Consider the following 17,115-nt stretch of genomic DNA (forward strand, 5'->3'; position numbering starts at 1 on the left):
GGGAGAGGGGAGGAGGAGGCAGACTGTCTGTCAGGAGCATCCTGGGGAGAGACGGAAGGCGGAGGGGCCAGGCTGGGTCAGGCTGAGCCAAGGAAGGGACCGCCTCAGGCGCCACCATTGCCCCTTTCTTCTTCACCCTCTTCTTCCCTTTCCCCCAACCTACTTCTACAAAACTTTCGAGCCTCTCCCCTTACCCCACCCACTCTTCAGCCCAGCCTTTGCCCTCCCTGATTCTTCCTCATTTCTGTGCCCACTGACCTTCCTTCTACTTCTGCCCTCAGCCCAACCTCCATGATCCCCATCCAGCCCTGGTCCGTCCCCTCCTTGCCTATTCTAACCTCATGTGCATGTGGTCGTGACTCACACTAATGGCCCCTCTCCTTCCCCTTCTCCACCCCCCCCAACTCCTAGGGGGGAAGACGAAACAAACACTCCACCACCTCCTCCTCCCCAATTAAAAAACCAACAAGAACCAAAACCCCCCAAAACCAACCAACGATACAGACACCAAACCCCCCCAAATCCCTCTGGAACTGTCAGCTCAGCCTCCTTCCCATGGCAGCTGCACCCCTTCCCCTCCGTGCCTCTCAATCCAGGCATCCGTCCTTCAGCACAAGGTTTGATGGTTCCCAGGTGGCAGCCCCCCTCCGTGCTTCCTGTCCCCCAGCACTGCGGCTCCCAGAGCATTCTCTGCCTGAGGCTCGAGGGAGGGGGACGAAGGCCCGGAGAGCAGGAATAAGGGCCCTGCTCTGCTCTCCTTTCCAAAATGCTTGCCCTCAGCCCGCATCTCCTCGACCTCTACGGACAGTGGGGCCCAAGAGGCCAGGCGGATGGAAGACGGCTGCTGGCATGTTCGTATGGACTGGAGGGGAGGGGTCCTGTAGAACATGGCTATAATGCCACCCTGACTCTTCCTCCATCCCGGGCTGTTTCAGAGGGGAAACTGAGGCAGGAACTGTTTGTGCATATATGGGTAGGGTGATGAGTGGATAAAAGAGATTTGGTCTGTCCAAACACAGGCAGGACAGAATATGGAACTCGGGGATCCGTGCCCCAAAATTCTCTGGCCCAGGTGGTTCCTTGACCTCCTCAAATTGTTATTTTAGCCTAGATCTATGATATAATTCATATAGAAAACTCCCAATGAGGAAATTCCCTCCACCAATGCATATTGGAATCTTCTAGAGAGGAGTCTGCAATATTGAGAGGTAACATGACTGTCTCAGGGTCACATAGCTGGGATATGTCCAAAGTGGGCCTCGAACTCAGACCGTTAGTCTGAGGCCCTCTCTCTATCCATTATGCCACAGAGCCTCTTCCCTAAACATTTTCTTCCCCCAAGTCCAGGCACCCTGCCCCTGCTTTCTACCCATGAGTCCGATGCAACGAGACTATGGAGACGCTGGGACCACAGTATTTAGGCCAGACACCACCCCTGCCATTATGGAGCTGAGGACAGGACCCCCAACACAGACCCCTGGAGCCCCAGAACCAGGCTTCAGCTGGCCAGTCTGCCTTGAGCTTGTCTAGGGCTTCCCTGGTCATTCTCTCTTGGAGCCACCTTGCTGTTGCCCCAAACATGTGCCCGCCATCTTGAATCCTGGCTATTTGTCTACCTGATTGGTGGAGCACCCCTGGGTCTCTGAGATTGTTATAGACCTCTGAGGTCTGTGTCTAGGGACTCTCAGAGCTCAGCTAGCTCAGTCCTCACCCAAGGCTTGTCCCCTGACAGGGGGTCTTAGGTCTAGAACTGGAAGGGACCCTAGAGGTCATCCAGGCAGCCCTTGCCCCCATTTTATAGATTGGGACAGTGAGACCCAGAGAAGAGAAGGGACTTGCCTAGGTAGTATGTGTATGACCCAGATGTACCTGCCTCCAAGCCGGATCTATTATTCTCATGTCACATCAGAATCTAAATGGGGGATCACCCAAGCCGTGGCCTGTCATTGGAGGCCTGGGCTCAGGGGTTCCCCCATGGAGATGAAGTGAGGGAATCATACACTTTCAAGCTGGAAGGAGCCCGCCGAGTCCTGTAGAATATCCCCCTCATTTTAGAGGGGATCCTGAGGCTAACGTGGGCCCAGAGCTCAGAGTTTACAGGACTCATATTCGAATGTGGGCCCTTCGCTCTAAATCCAAATCCTTCCACTCCGTCATTCAAGGGGGAAGCTGAGAAGCTGTCTCTTGGAGTCAGGATTTGTGGGAACTCTGGCCCCACAGAGAAGGAGGAAAAGAGGGAAAGAGGGAGCTGTTTGTGCTGCAGGGGTCAGGCAAGAAGAGACAATCAGAAAGAAGAAAGGAGCAGTGGAGTATGAGGGCGAGGATCTGATTCCAGCTCTGCCAGGTCCTGTGTGACCTTGGACAAGTCCTTTCCCCTGTCTGGCCTAGGTTTCCTCTTATGAATGAGGAACTGGAGTTAAATGGTCCCTAAGGTCGCCCTTGCTTTTAACTCTGTGATTTGGAGAGTCAGGATGCCCAGGTTCTGTTGTCTTGTGACCTGCACCCTGACTCCCATCTCCATGCCAGGTCAAGCCTGGGCAAGGTGCCCCGCAGCCTGAGAAGGGGAACTGGGGTTTTGGAGGTTCCCAAAGGTTTGAAGAAGGGCAGTACCCCACCTGCCTCCATTGTCTCTGAGAGAAGCCCTGAGGATGAGGAAGAGCTCAGAGAAGACCCCCCCCGAAAAGGGGCAGGAGTCACTTGGGGTCCCTCTGTCTCGGCTCTCCTGAGGGTGCCAGCCTGAAGGTTCTTCTCTCCCTTTGCTTCTCTGGCTTGTGTGGTCCTTTCCCGAATTAGGGGGATCCCTGGGGCTCAGTTTAGCCTTCTCCTCGGAGAGTTGCCGTGTGCCTTTCTGGTCCTTGTTCACTGTCCCCGTCACCCCCACACAACGACCGCTGCCCAGGACTATCAACCCCAACCTGAGACCATCAAATCTTGTGCCTCCTCCTTTCTCCCTCCCCATCTTCTCTCCTTCCCTGTCCCTCCCCACTGTTCCCCCTCTGAGACAAGCAGACATAAAAATGGGGCCCCCTCCCCCAGCACCCCCACTGGCCCCTCTCCCCGGCCCAGCCCCGGCCTCCCCCCAGGAGGCTGATGCCCTATTGTCTCCTTGTCTCTCCCCTCCCTCCATCCCGGCCCGGGCTGGACAGGTGACCATCTCAGTGGACGGGATCCTGACCACCACGGGCTACACCCAGGAGGATTACACCATGTTGGGTTCCGACGACTTCTTCTACATCGGGGGCAGCCCCAACACGGCAGACTTGCCGGGTTCCCCGGTCAGCAACAACTTTATGGGCTGCCTAAAGGATGTGAGTGGGGCCGGGAAGGGCCAGAATCTCCTGGGATCAGTCAGTCAGTCAGTCAATCAGTGAGAAATGTTGCCTCCTGCCCCCCCCCCCCCCAGCCCCGATGCTCCCCTAGTGGAGCATGGAGACCCATGCTAGGGTCTTCAGACTCCCAGGACCCCCTGCCACCCACTGTGACCAAGGTGGGGCAGCTGGGACGGTACGAGGATTCCTGGCCTGAGTTTCCAGTTTGCCGGGATCCCCCCAGCTCAAGGCTCAGGGACCCCGCTGGCCCCAGGCCTCGGGATGCTCACCCACGAATTAAGCTCAGCCGCCTTAACTAGGCTAGATTTAAGCTGGAAGAGACCTCCGAGGTTCCTTCCTCTGTAGGAGCCGCGTCCGGAGGGCTTCCTCCCCCTTCTCTGGCAACTCCTCGGGCTGTCAAGGTAACGCCTGGCGATGGATCCCTTTACAGAATGAGGTTTTAAATGCACAAAAGCAAACATGCAGGATTACAGAGGAAACGGATCCTGTTAAAATACAGTCATCCAAATCTTCAGAAAGTAAATTCCCAGAGAACAGACCAAAAGGACCTGATTAGCTGATTAAAAACAATTTTTTTTTCCTTCTGATCATATCTAAGGGGCTCCAGGGCAGAAGAGCACGAAGGGCTAGCCAGTTGGGGGGGAAGTGACTTGGCCAGGGTCACCCAGCTAGGAAGTGTCTGAGGCCAGATTTGAACCCAGGACCTCCCCTCTCTAGGCCTGGCTCTATCCACCAAACCACCTATCTGCCCCAGTTAGGGTCCCTAGTTAAGATCCCTAATTGTTCTGAACCCTGCGATCTACTCCAATCCTATGACCTCATTTGGCAGATGGGCAAACAGGCCAAGAAAAGGAAAGTGATTTATCCCCAGTTATTGGTTCAGGTTGGTCAGTCATGTCCAACTCTTCTTGCCCCCCTTTGGGGTTTTCTGGGCAAAGATACTGGGAGGGTTTGCCGTTTCCTTCTCCACCTCATTTTACAGAAGAGGAAACTGAGGCAAACAGGGTGAGTGACTTGTGCAGGGGGGCCCAGAAGCCAGTGGTAGTTTCTGGTTGGGGGAGAGAGGGAAGGGTAGGGTCCGCCTGGGCCCTTGTCTCTGACTCTGCAGTGCCTCCTGCAGGTGGTCTATAAGAACAATGACTTTAAGCTGGAGCTGTCCAGGCTGGCCCGTGAAGGGGACCCCAAGATGAAGCTTCAGGGCGATCTGTCTTTCCGCTGCGAGGATGTGGCCGCCCTGGACCCGGTGACCTTCGAGAGCCCCGAGGCCTTTGTGGCCCTGCCCCGCTGGAGCGCCAAACGCACGGGCTCCGTGTCCCTGGACTTCCGCACCACCGAGCCCAACGGGCTGCTGCTCTTCAGCCAGGGCCGCTGGGCAGGTGGGGGCCAAGGAGGCCACGGGGCTGCCCGGGCCGACTACTTCGCCATGGAGCTGTTGGACGGCTACCTTTACCTCCTCCTGGACATGGGCTCTGGGGGCATCAAGCTGCGGGCATCCAACCGGAAAGTCAACGATGGGGAGTGGTGCCACGTGGACTTCCAGAGGGACGGGCGCAAAGGTCAGGGGGCCCTTGGGAGGAAGAACCCCACTGCCATCTTTCATTCCCTCCCTTCTTCCCTTCTCTCCAGCTATTTATCACCTTCTTGTTTTTCCCTTTGAAAACATCAAGCCCTCACCTCTCTTCCCGTCCCTTTGAATTTCCTGACCTTCCTCTTCCTCGGGAGCTTCCAATCCGATCCAATCAAGCAATAGAATGGAATAAGCATTTATTAGGCACCTGATGTATACAGGGAACTGTGCCAAATGATGGGGTTCATGGGGTGATATTTAGACTTAAAGGGGATCTTATAGGTGTAATAATTAAAAATTTCTACCCAGATATATATTTTATAAAGTGTATTAGGAAGGGTAGACAATCATTCCTAAGTAACCTGGCCACGTGGTACCTAGCCTGCATGTATCTTCCTCCTTTTCCACTCACCTGCCTGCTCTCTCTCTTCTCCTCGTGGTTCTCCCCTTGTTCTTCTCATCAGTCTCCCCCGATTCTGCCCCAAACCTTAACTTTTATTGACGTACTGAATGTACACCGATGCAACCCTGGTGCAACTGTCGTATGTCAGGAATGTTTGATAGACAGGTAAAGTTACTCAGGAAGGGGAGGGGATGAGCTTCCTTGACACACACTCCCCCCCATGATCCTTTGGGAGACCTGTCTCCCCAATGGATCATTTAAATATAAATATCTTATAACTCTAAATACCTTCTAGCTAAAAATACATACAATATTGCATTTTTTCCAAGAGAGAGTTACAATAGTTAGAGATGGGAGTAAAATACAAAAACTGATTGATAGACGTATTGACAAAATGCCAATTGGGGGCAGGCCCCTTTGACATACGAGTTTACATTCAGAATAAGTATGTTCAATTCAGTTCATTACATCCCGAAGTTCATTCTGAATCTTTTGATGCAGTGTGTGGCTTCTTCAGGCATCTTTACAGCACCTTCTCCAAAAGGATCCACCTTCTTGATTTTGGGTGTTGGCAAGTTTCTTTTCCTGAAATTTCTCCAAAAAATTTTAAACCTTGAATTTTAGGATAATTACACAAAGGGGGAGACCGATGAGAGGACCATGAGGAGAAGAGAGAGAGCAGGGAGGTGAGGGGGAATGAGGAAGGGACTTGCAGGCTAGGCACCACGCGGTCAGGTTACTTAGGAATGATTGTCTACCCTTCCTAATAAACTTTATAAAATATATATCAGGGTAGAAAGAAATATTATCATTTTTAATTATTACAGAAGTCTTCTAATGAAGCCCCTTCATTTTACAGATGAGGAAACTGGTCCAGGGAATGTACATGACTACCGAGAGTCATGCTGATAAGTGGCAAAGCAGAGATTCAAACCCAGATCCTCTGACTATGCTTTTTCTGAAATAAGCAAACCTTCTAGAACTTTTTGTTCTATCAGGATGATGTTCTGTGTTCATAGATGTGTAAATGCCAAGTAAGCTCAAGGGGACCAATGAAGGGGGTGCCCTGTAGATGCCTTAAGTCTCTAGCCTTGAGTGAAGCTAGAGCATCTAAGAGGGAGGAGAGAGGAGAGGCACTTCTAGCATCACGGACAGCCTGTGCCAAAGCATGGAGGCTGGAGATGGAGCTTCAAGTTTGGGGAACAAGTGAGACCATCAGGATGATGTGCAATTGGGTTGGAAGCCCTTGGGGAGTCCTGCCTCGCTCTCTGTCCCACCTCCTTCCCTGCCATTCCCCGATCTCCCTTCAGTTAGGGGATATAAAGTAGGCGCAGTGAATATAATATTTGCTATTCGTGCAACATGCATTAATTAAGTGCCTACTGTGTTCTGGGCACTGGGGATGTGAAGAGAGATAAAAGAGCCTTTGCTCTCATGGAACTTCTATAGTACATTGAGATGTGCAAAATGCTTTGTAAACCATCTCATTTGATCTTTACAACATTCTGAGGTTGGTACAAAAAGAATGTTTAGCTCAATCCTACAGATGAGGAAACTGAGGTAGACAGTGGTGAAGTGGGTCATGAGGTTAGTAAGGATCTGAGGTAGGATTTTAACCAAAGTTGCTCATCGATATCATCACTAGGATTCTGCCTTTCAGGATGACCCAGGTTCCAGCTCTGTGCCTGCAGGAATATAATTTTGTTTTGATGAGCCTCAGTTTTCTAATCTATCAAATGGGAGAGGGGTAATTAGCACCATAAGATCCTAGATCTAGGGCTAGAGAGAACCTCAGAGGTCATTGACTTTAAAATCCACTCCCCCAAATTACAAAGGGGGAAACTAAGGTCCAAGTAGGGGAAGTGACTTGTCCAGGGTCACATGTTGGATCCTAGATCAGAAGTGGAAAGAACCTCAGAGGCCATTGAATCCTACTCTTCCATTTCACAAAGGGGAAAACTGAGTCTGATAGAGGGGAAATGACTAGTGTAGGGTCATACATAAGATCCTAGATCAGAAGTGGAAGGCACCTTAGAGGCCATTGAGTCTTTACGGAGAAGGAAACTGAAGCACAGTGAAATTATTTTGTCTGAAATCATATAGGTAGTAAGTAGAAGACCCAGGATTTGAATTCAGGCCCTCATATGTGAAAATTCCATGCTCTTTCCATTGTCCCACACTACCTCTCTTACAGGATTTAAGGGGGGGGATGCTTCACAGATGCCCTGGGATATGGGAGCTAGAACTATCACTGTTCTTAGTTGGAAGCAGTGAGGTGTGACAGGGGAATGGAGCACTGGACCTGGTGTTAGGAAGACCTGAGTTCAAATCCAGTCTTAGACACTAGTTGTGTGATCTTGGACAAATCACTTATACTCTCCCAACCTTGGTTTACTAATCTGAAAAATGGGGATAATAATGGCATCACCTGCCCCACAGGGTTGTTGTGAGGGTCAGTAAAGATGCTCTTAGTAATGTCCTTTGTGAGCCCGATGCTACTGTGATGGCTAACTGTGATCGCTCCCTTCACATTAACTTCCTTCTGGGTCAGTGGATCGAAGAAGCAGACCTAGAGATGGGACGTCTTGGGTTCAAATGTGACCTCAGACACTCCCTAGCTGGGCAAGTCACTGAACCCCCATTGCCTGGCCCTTACGGCTCTTCTGTCTTGGACCCAATACACAGTGTTGAGTCTAAGTCAGAAAGTAAGGTTAAAAAAAAAGAACTGGCCACAGCCTTGGAGCTTCTGCTTTTGATGCTGGACTAGCCATCTCTCTTCTTTCCTTCTCTGATCCTTGATAAGAATACTAACTCCCAGGGCTGGAGCACAAGGACTTCACAAAGTACTTTTTGCCCAGCAAGCCTGGGATCTGTTGGTGGTATGTTTGTTTTTATACCCATTACATAGATGAGAAAACTGAGGCTTAGGGAGGTTATGTATCTTGCCTGGGCGCTGTAAATAGTGTAAAATAAATATGGACTAGAGATCCCGGGTTTCCTGCCACCTTCTCCCTAAAAGCTTCTTTTGATTTCCTAGCTCTTAGTCCCATTTCTCCAAACTCCCTTGTCTATTGGCTGCATATACTCCTACGGCACCCCTCGGGAGCTGCTTCCTGACTCCTGCCCCCACCGGCAGGTCGGGTACCCCAAAATTATGGGTTCTGGGGTAACCCTGCGGGGCTGAGAGTTTGCTCCAGTAATTGTTGCTCATTGATTGAAGAGTTTGCCAGCTAGAGTTAATTAGCCTTTAGACACAAGTATGGTAAAAACAATGGTTAAAAAAACCACGTGCCCCCCCCCCCCAACAAGGGACGTGCTCTCCCATCAGCCCATGCAGCGCCCTCAAGCCTAGAGAGCTCAGGTGGCCAGAGGGTCCTTCCTGACGTGATTGGAAGTCCTCCTCTCCCCTGTGGAGTCCTTGTCCCATAGTGCTTGGGCAAGTGTGGTTCTCCCTTGGGTTCTAAGGCTCGGGGCATCTAGAGGAGGCAGCCTTTCCTCGAGTGTCCATCTGGATCCACTGCTTGTTATTTCTTTGGTTTCTTCAATGACTTGGCCGACGGAGGTGGGTAGAAGCTGGGAAATGGCCATGTGGGTCTAGTTCCTTCAGGTGCTCCTGTAGCTTCGTTCTCAAGGCAGGTGCTGGAATATTTCAGTTGAATCTCCTCCTTGGATGTGTCTAATTCTTTGGGCAGATCCCCAAACATTACATCGTCCGATATCATCCAACAACAAGACGCCCTTCATTCCTTCCCAGCTTGATTAAAAAAACCCAACCCTCACCTCTGTCTTAGAATAATACAAGCATTGACTCCAAGGCAGAAGAGTGGTAAGGGACAGGCAATGGGGGTGAAGTGACTTGCCCAGGGTCACCTAGCTAGGGAGTATCTGAGCTCCAGATTTGAACCCAGAACCTACTGCCTTCAGGCCTGGTTCTTTAGCCACCGAGCCACCAAGCTGCCACCCATTAACTAAGTTATTGACACCTAATTTGTGCCTTTGAATATTTCTGAAGAGGGCTCACACCTAGTTAACACATTTGATTAACTGTCTCAATCAACTAAGTGTTCTCCCTTGATAAAAACATTAGGATGCAGATCTTCTTCTTAGTCTCTCTCTTGGAGGTTGGGGAAGTGTGAAATATTCCTCTTACAATTGTCCTTGAGGGCAGGAAATAGCCTACTTTTGTTTTTGTACCCCCCCCCCAATACACTCCAGGTGCTTAGTAAATGTTTGTTCAGTGAGGATCAAAGGAAAATTCAGAGTTCCCCCAGCCTCAGTGGAGACCTAGAGAGCTGTAGGTCCCCATGACTAGTGTGGGGCAGCCAAAGAAGAACACCAAATAATTTTCTCTAGGAAGATTGAAGGAGAGAGAATGCTTTCATTTATGGTTATTGGTCTTTCTGGGGGGAGTGGCTTTGGAAGAGAAGGACCCTTAAAGGCAAAGATCAATTAATCATTATTTATTTATTTATTTTAAAATGAAATGAAAATTTATTTTAATTTAATTTTAAAATGTTAAATTATTTCTTTAAAAATTTAAAATGTATTTTAATTTAATTTTAAAATGTTAAATTATTTCTTTAAAATTTTAAAATGTATTTTAATTTAATTTTAAAATATTAAATTATTCCTTTAAAAATTTAAAATGTATTTTAATTTAATTTTAAAATGTTAAATTATTTCTTTAGAAATTTAAAATGTATTTTAATTTAATTTTAAAATATTAAATTATTCCTTTAAAAATTTAAAATGTATTTTAATTTAATTTTTAAATGTTACATTATTTCTTTAAAAATTTTAAATTTATTTTAAGTACTGGTTCCAAGGCAGAAAAATGGTAAGGACTAGGCAATAGGAGTTAAGTGCCTTGACCAGGGTCATACAGCTGGGAAGTGTCTGAGATCAAATTTGAACTCAGGACCTCCTAGGCCTAGCTCTCCTGAGCCACCCAACTGCCCCTAATCATTATTTATTAAACTCCTGCATTTTGTGGGGACTTTGCTGGGCACCAGGGATACAAAAAAATGAAAGGAATCCTGCAGGCTCCCTCTCTCAGAAGACACTTTCCTTACATCGGAGAGACAGTGGGCATCCGAGAAATATATACAAGTGAGATCTGAAATAATTTGGAGGCAGAAAGGAGCAGGCATGAGGGGCTTGTATTGAGCCTTGAAGTGGGCTCTGGGTTCTGAGAGGCAGAGGTGAGGAGGGATGGCGTTCCATTGAGGAGCCAGAAGACACTCCACATACAAGGAATGCCAATTAGCCCAGTTGGTCTGGAGTGTATTATGGACAAGAGGCAGTCTTGTGTATTCTGCCCGGAAGGACAGGGTGAAAGAAGGGCTTTAAGTGCCAGACAAAGGAGTTTACGGTTTATTTTAGAAGCAAGAGGGAGCTGCTGAACTCTCTTGAGCAGGGAGGGGCATCAGACCTGGGTTCAAAGAGTACCATTTTGGCAGTTGTGTAGAGGATGGATTGGAGAGAAGAGAGGCAAGACAGAGGGAGGCCAATTAGGGGGTGACTGAAATAGTTCAGGAGAAAGGTGCTAGCCTGAACTGGAATAGGGGTGTGGGAGTGGAGAGAAGGGGTACAGATGGGAGGGGGTGCTGTGGGGGTGAAATTGACATTACTTGGCAATAAATTGGATATGGAGGAGGAGAAATAAAGGGAGTCAAGGCTGAGCAGGTGCCAAGCTTGGGCAATGAGTAGGATTGTGCTGCCCTAAAAAGAAATAAGAAGGGAAGAAGAGCAGGTGGAGAGGAGATGATGATGGCTTCAGCTTGGAGTTTCAGCTGAGTTTGGGTGCTGGCAGCAGGTGTAGGAGGAGATATCCAATAGAAGTTAGAGAAGGGAGAAGCTAGGTGGCTCAGTGGATAGAGCCAGGCCTGGAGATGGGAGATCCTGGATTCAAATTTGACCTCAGACACTTCCTGGCTGTGTGATCCTGGGCAAGTCACTCAACCCCCATTGCCACTCTTCTGCCTTAAAACAGAAGGTAGGGGGCAGCTGGGTAGCTCAGTGGATTGAGAACCAGTTCTAGAGACGGGAGGTCCTAGGTTCAAATCTGGCTTCAGCCACTTCCCAGCTGTGTGACCCTGGGCAAGTCACTTGACCCCCATTGCCTAGCCCTTACCACTCTTCTGCCTTGGAGCCAATACACAGTATTGACTCCAAGACGGAAGGTAAGGGTTTAAAAAAAAAACAGAAGGTAAAGGTTTAAAAAAAAAGAAGTTGGTAAGGAGTGATGGGAGGTAAGGGTGGATAGATTGATCCAGCAGGCAACTCCAGCTCTGATTACTGAATGCATGGAATGAGTGATTCCTGGGAGTTATGGAATGTAAGAGGGAGAGGGGGGTTCAGGAAAGCAACCATGCTTAGGGAGAGAGAAATGCTGAACCAAGAAGGAGCTTGAGAAGCTGTCAGATGAGGCAGAAAGAGACCCAGGAGCGTGGATGAAAAGAATTTATTAAGCATTTGCTTTGCACAATGCTTGGCACATAGGGATAGAGATAGGGACTGGGCACTTTCATGCCCAAAGAAGGTGAAGAAACTCCTTCTGCCAATCCAGGTCAGTGCCTTCCTTTCAGCTTCTAGATTTAGGAAGATGCCCAGAGCACTAAAAGCAAGAATTCTTGGGACTTGTGTTTAAAAATATTTTAATAACGTATTTTTGGTATAATTCATTTCCTTTGCAGTGTTATGAATTGTACTTTATACATTGAAAACCATTATTCTGAGAAGGGGTTCACAGGCTTTACTAGATTGCAAAAGAGGCCCATGACACAAAGAAGGTTAAGAAAACCTGACTTGGAAGTTAAAGGACTTGCCCAAGATCACACAGCCAGAATGTGTCAAGCAGAACTTGACCCCCAGGTTTTTCTGATTGAACATATACCAAGTGCTCATCATCCATCTATCCATCCATCCATCCATCCATCCATCCATCCATCCATCCATCCATCCACCTGTCTGTCCATCCATTCGTCCATCTGTTTGTCTGTCCATCCATTCGTCCACTCGTCCATCCGTCCAACTGTCCATCCTTTCATCCATCCGTCCATCCATCCATCCATCCATCCATCCATTCATCCGTCCGTCTGTTTGTCCATCTGTCCATCCATCATCCATCATCCATCCGTTTGTCCATCTGTCCATCCATCATCCATCATCCATCCGTTTGTCCATCTGTCCATCCATCATCCATCATCCATCCGTTTGTCCATCTGTCCATCCATCATCCATCATCCATCCGTTTGTCCATCTGTCCATCCATCATCCATCATCCATCCGTTTGTCCATCTGTCCATCCATCATCCATCATCCATCCGTTTGTCCATCTGTCCATCCATCATCCATCATCCATCCGTTTGTCTGTCCGTCCATCCATCATCCATCCATCCAAAGTCCTAGGCACTGTACTAAGCCCTGGGGATAAATAAAGAAGCAAAATGGTCATTGCTGTCAAGGAGCTCACAGGCAAAGCTACTCCATCTAGGGGAGTGGTGGTCAGGGAGGGGGCTGTTGCCTTGGAAGTTACTGGGAGGGTCAGTGGAGCTCTAGGGAAGCCCTTTAGTGCGCCCAATGGTAGTTGCTTCTGGTAACAGTGTATTCACTATCCCAGAGAAAGTGGTGGAGAGTGAAATGGGGAAGCATATGGGAGGCAGAGGGGATCCCCAGAAGACGCCGGGGGTGAATCATGGCTGAGTTTGGGGTCAGGGAGACGTCAGGGGCCGTCACTGAGCAGCCAAAGCTCAATGCCCGGCCTCTGGAGATACGGCTGGGAGGGTGTAGCAGGGTGAATGTCACTGGGCGGAGGAAGGAACTTGTGGAAGCCACTGGAGGCCTGAGTGCTCACGGAGTGGTGGGGTTGGCAGTGTCCCGGAGCCAAAGGGATTTGAGAGTCCATTGAGGACACTTTGTAGCTCCACAAGGATTCTCCAAATGCATTCTGGGTAAGTGGTCTTGAGCACTTTGCTTGAAGACCTCTATTGGGAGAGCTCTACCCACGACCACCCAAAGAGGCCCATTCCACTGCTGCGCGGCCTCACAGTGGGAGGAAGTTTCACTTTCAGAGGGCTGAAATCTCTTTCTTTATCCCCCCCCATTCTTCCAAGTTCTGCTCCTTGGGTGGCAAAGGACAAGTCTGATTCCTCTTCCTTAAGTCAGGTTTCCAGATACAGCCAACTCCCTCCCCGAAGCCTCCCTTCTCCTGGCTAAACGTGCCCAGTTCCGCCAGTCTACTGGCCCTTCAACCCTCTGCTTGAGTCCTCTGAATGCTTTCCAACTTGTCATCATTTCTCTCCTCAAATGTGTTCTGGGGGGGATTTGGCCAGAGCAGAGGACAGTGGAATCATCACTCGCCCGGTCCTGAAGACTGCGCCCTTCTTAATGCTGTCTAAGATCACCAGGAGGATTTTAGGGACCACGTCTTAGCTGATTCATGTTCAGCCTGAAGTGCATTAAAAGCCCATGATAGGGGCAGCTGGGTTGCTCAGTGGATAGAGAGCCAGACCTAGAGACAGCAGGTCCTGGGTTCAAATCTGGCCTCAGACATTTCCTAGCTGAGTGACCCTGGGCAAGTCACTTAACCCCCATTGCCTAGCTCTTCCTACTCTTCTGCCTTAGAACCAGTACATACTATGGATTCTAAGATGGAAAGTAAAGATTTTTTTTTAAAAATCCATGATTTTCAGTCACACCAACATCTCTTGATCCGACATTCCTTGATCGTGAATTTGGGGAGTTGGGTATTTAACCCAAGGGTGAGACTTTATATTTATCATTATTTACTCAGTTTCATCTGATCAGCTTCCCTCTGCACATGATAATCCATTTACCACCTCCGTGCCTGGTCTAGACTGTCCCCCATGCCTGAAATGCTTTCCTTCCTCGTCATTCACTTTTGGAGCTCACAGCTTTTTTCAGTGCTCCCTCTTTCAAGAGGCCTTTTCTGCATTCCCAGTTGTTAGTGCTGTGAATTTATTTTGTTTCTATCCTGCTTTTACTTTAGTTGTGAACCTATTGTCTCCTCCCAATAGACTGCAAGCTTCTTTTTTGTTTTATATGCTTTTGCTCTGTTTATTGATCTTAGTCCAATTGTTAAAATTTTTCAAAACAATTTCCATGGTTACGTGCTTCATGTTCTCTCCTTCCCTCTTTCCTCCCCCCTCCCAGAGCTGACAAGCAATTCCACTGGATTGTACATACATGTCTTATCACTCAATACCTATTTCCATATTATTCATATTTATAATAGAGTCATTTTATTTTATTTTTTTAACCCTCACCTTCTCTCTTAGAATCAATACTGTGTATTGATTCCAAGGCAGAAGAGTGGTCAGGGCTAGGCAATGGGGGTTAAGTGACTTGCCCAGGGTCACACAGCTAGGAAGTATCTGAGGTCAGATTTGAACCCAGACCTCTGATCTCTGGATCTGTGTAATAGAGTCATTTTAAAAAATTCAAACCCCAAATCACCATATAAACAAGTGATAAATCACATGTTTTCTCCTACATTTCTGCTCCCACAGTTCTTCCTCTAGATGTGGATACATTCTTTCTCATAAGTCCTCTGGGATTATCCTGGATCATTGAATTGCTGTTAATAGCAGAATCAGTTACATTCGATTGTACCACAGTGTATCAGTCTCTGTGTACAATGTTCTCCTGGTTCTGCTCCTTTCACTCTGCATCAGTTCATGGAGGTCTTCCCAGTTCTTATAGAAATCAAGCAGTTCACCGTTCCTTATAGCACAGTAGTATTCCATCGCCATCAGATGCCACAATTTGTCCAGCCATTTCCCAATCGAGGCACACCCCCCCATTTTCCATTTTTTTGCTCTGCTATAAATATTTTTGATTAACAAAACCTTTCCCATTTGTTTTTATCTCTTTGGGGTACAAGCCTAGTATTGCTAGATCAAAGGGAGTGCATTCTTTTAAAGTCCTTTGGGCATAATAATGTAAGCTTCTTGAGGGCAGGATTGGCTCATTTTGCTTTTGCACTCTCCCTGCCCAGCATACTGTCTGGCACATAGGAGGTCCTTGATAAATGCCTGCCCACCAATTGATACCAACCAGCTCAGTGAGATCTTTTGGGGCCCTAACCGTGTTATCCAATGTTTTGGCTGTTCCCCCCAGTTTTGTGCCATCCAAAGAATAAATTAAATTCTTTAAAACCAAAGATTGAAGCTAGATCTCTGAGGCACTCCACTAGAGACCTCTTTCCAAGTTGGTATTAATTCATTCATGAAGACTCTGGCTCTTGCCTTCCAAACAGTTCTGATGCCACCTCTCCACATCATCCATCAAGCTCTGCCATCTCTCAGAATAGCCTGAAAAGCTCTGCCAAAAGCAGCAGAGGTCAAGCGGGATGAGCATTGAGAAAAGGCCATCAGATTTAGCATTTCAGAGGTCAGTAGTGACCTTTGAAAGGGCTCTTGCAGGAAAGTGGGGGGTCAGAAGTTAGACTCTGAAGGAGCTGAGGGGAGTGTGGGTGGTGCAGAAGGAGGGAGTAGAGGGTGACCGAAGAGCCAGAGCCAGACAGAGCCAGAGAAAAGAGTAGTGATCACTGGAACAAGGTCCTGAAGGAGATGGGAGAGGGATGGGATCAAGGAAGAAGCAATGAGATTAATTTGGACTGTAAGAAGAAGTACCTCTTTCCCTGGTACTGGAATATAGAAGAGATAATGGATATAGAATGCCATTGATATGTGGTAGGGTGCTCAAGATTAATTCAATTCCATTTGATTAGCAATCAAGTGTCATGGGGCAGCTGGGTGACTCAGTGATTAAAGAGCCAGACTTGGAGTTGGAAGGTCCTGGGTTCAAATGTGGACTCAGATACTCTCTAGCTGTGTGACCCTGGGCAAGTCCCTTAACCCTGATGGTCTAGCTCTTACCACTCTTCTGCCTTGGAACCAATACCAAGTATCCAGGCTAAGGCAGAAGGTAAGGGTTTATTTTGTTAATTATTAAGTGCCTCTGAGGTGCCAGACACTGTCCTGGGTGCTGAGAGTAAAAACAACAAAACAGCCTGTTTCTTGCAAGGGCATCTCAGGTGGGAAGGCATGTGCTGAGAGAAAGGGTCTGGGTTCAATGGGGGCCTGAGGGCAGAGGAGAGCTTGGGACAGCTGGTGGGGTCTGTGTGGAAGAACGAAAGGATCCCACAATGGGGGAGGTTCCCACCGACCCTATGAATTTCCAAGGACTCGGCACACTCTTCGGTGACTCCTTCAGCAGCGATCAGTAGCAGGAGAGGAGGTGACCCCAGCAGGGATTAAACCAGAAGGAGGAGGCAGGAGGGGGTTCCACAGGACACTGTTTCCTCCTTGTTGGAACTGGGTGAGTGGGGGGAGGTTGGAGGAAGGAAAGCAAGATCAGAGTAGGGCTGATGGGCTGGAACATCACCGTGGGTTCAAGGCCTGGAAGGAAGAACAGGTTTAGGAAGAGTGAGGCTCTGGGCGGGGTGGCAGAGCCGGGGACTGGTCAGAGATGGGGCTAGGGGGGAGCAAAGCATGGGGAATGGTAAGGTCCTACAGGTGGCCACCTCATGGGTGCCTGAGATTATTGGCTTATTGTCCAAATGAGGCTAACAGTCATAGAAATAGATGATGTTGAAGAACTTGGGGTCTGCATTTGGAAAGATCCTTAGCATGCATACAAGTTATTAAAGCTGAGGCCAGGAGTTGGAGTAGACAGGAAACCTTGGCCCCAGATGTTGGACTCTGAGGAAGATGGGAGAGGGGTCTGGAGGAGGACAGATGGCAGTCCCCTGGATGCTGGATGGGGTGATATAAGACTGGAACGAGGGGGTA

At 48.4% G+C, this 17,115-nt stretch overlaps 1 protein-coding gene across 20 annotated transcripts in view; it reads left to right on the forward strand.

The window, feature by feature from the left end:
• LOC103103990 (neurexin-2) overlaps positions 1 to 17,115 on the forward strand; it is a 125,946-nt gene that overhangs the window by 14,592 nt on the left and 94,239 nt on the right. For all 20 annotated transcript variants that reach the window (XM_056801489.1, XM_056801497.1, XM_056801494.1 and 17 more), the window contains 2 exons: positions 3,147 to 3,308; positions 4,450 to 4,885. In XM_056801489.1, coding sequence (XP_056657467.1) covers positions 3,147 to 3,308; positions 4,450 to 4,885 — 598 coding nt within the window. The remainder of the gene's footprint in view (positions 1 to 3,146; positions 3,309 to 4,449; positions 4,886 to 17,115) is intronic.

This window comes from Monodelphis domestica, chromosome 6 (genome assembly GCF_027887165.1).
Source record: "Monodelphis domestica isolate mMonDom1 chromosome 6, mMonDom1.pri, whole genome shotgun sequence".
NCBI classification, from domain to species: Eukaryota; Metazoa; Chordata; class Mammalia; order Didelphimorphia; family Didelphidae; genus Monodelphis; species Monodelphis domestica.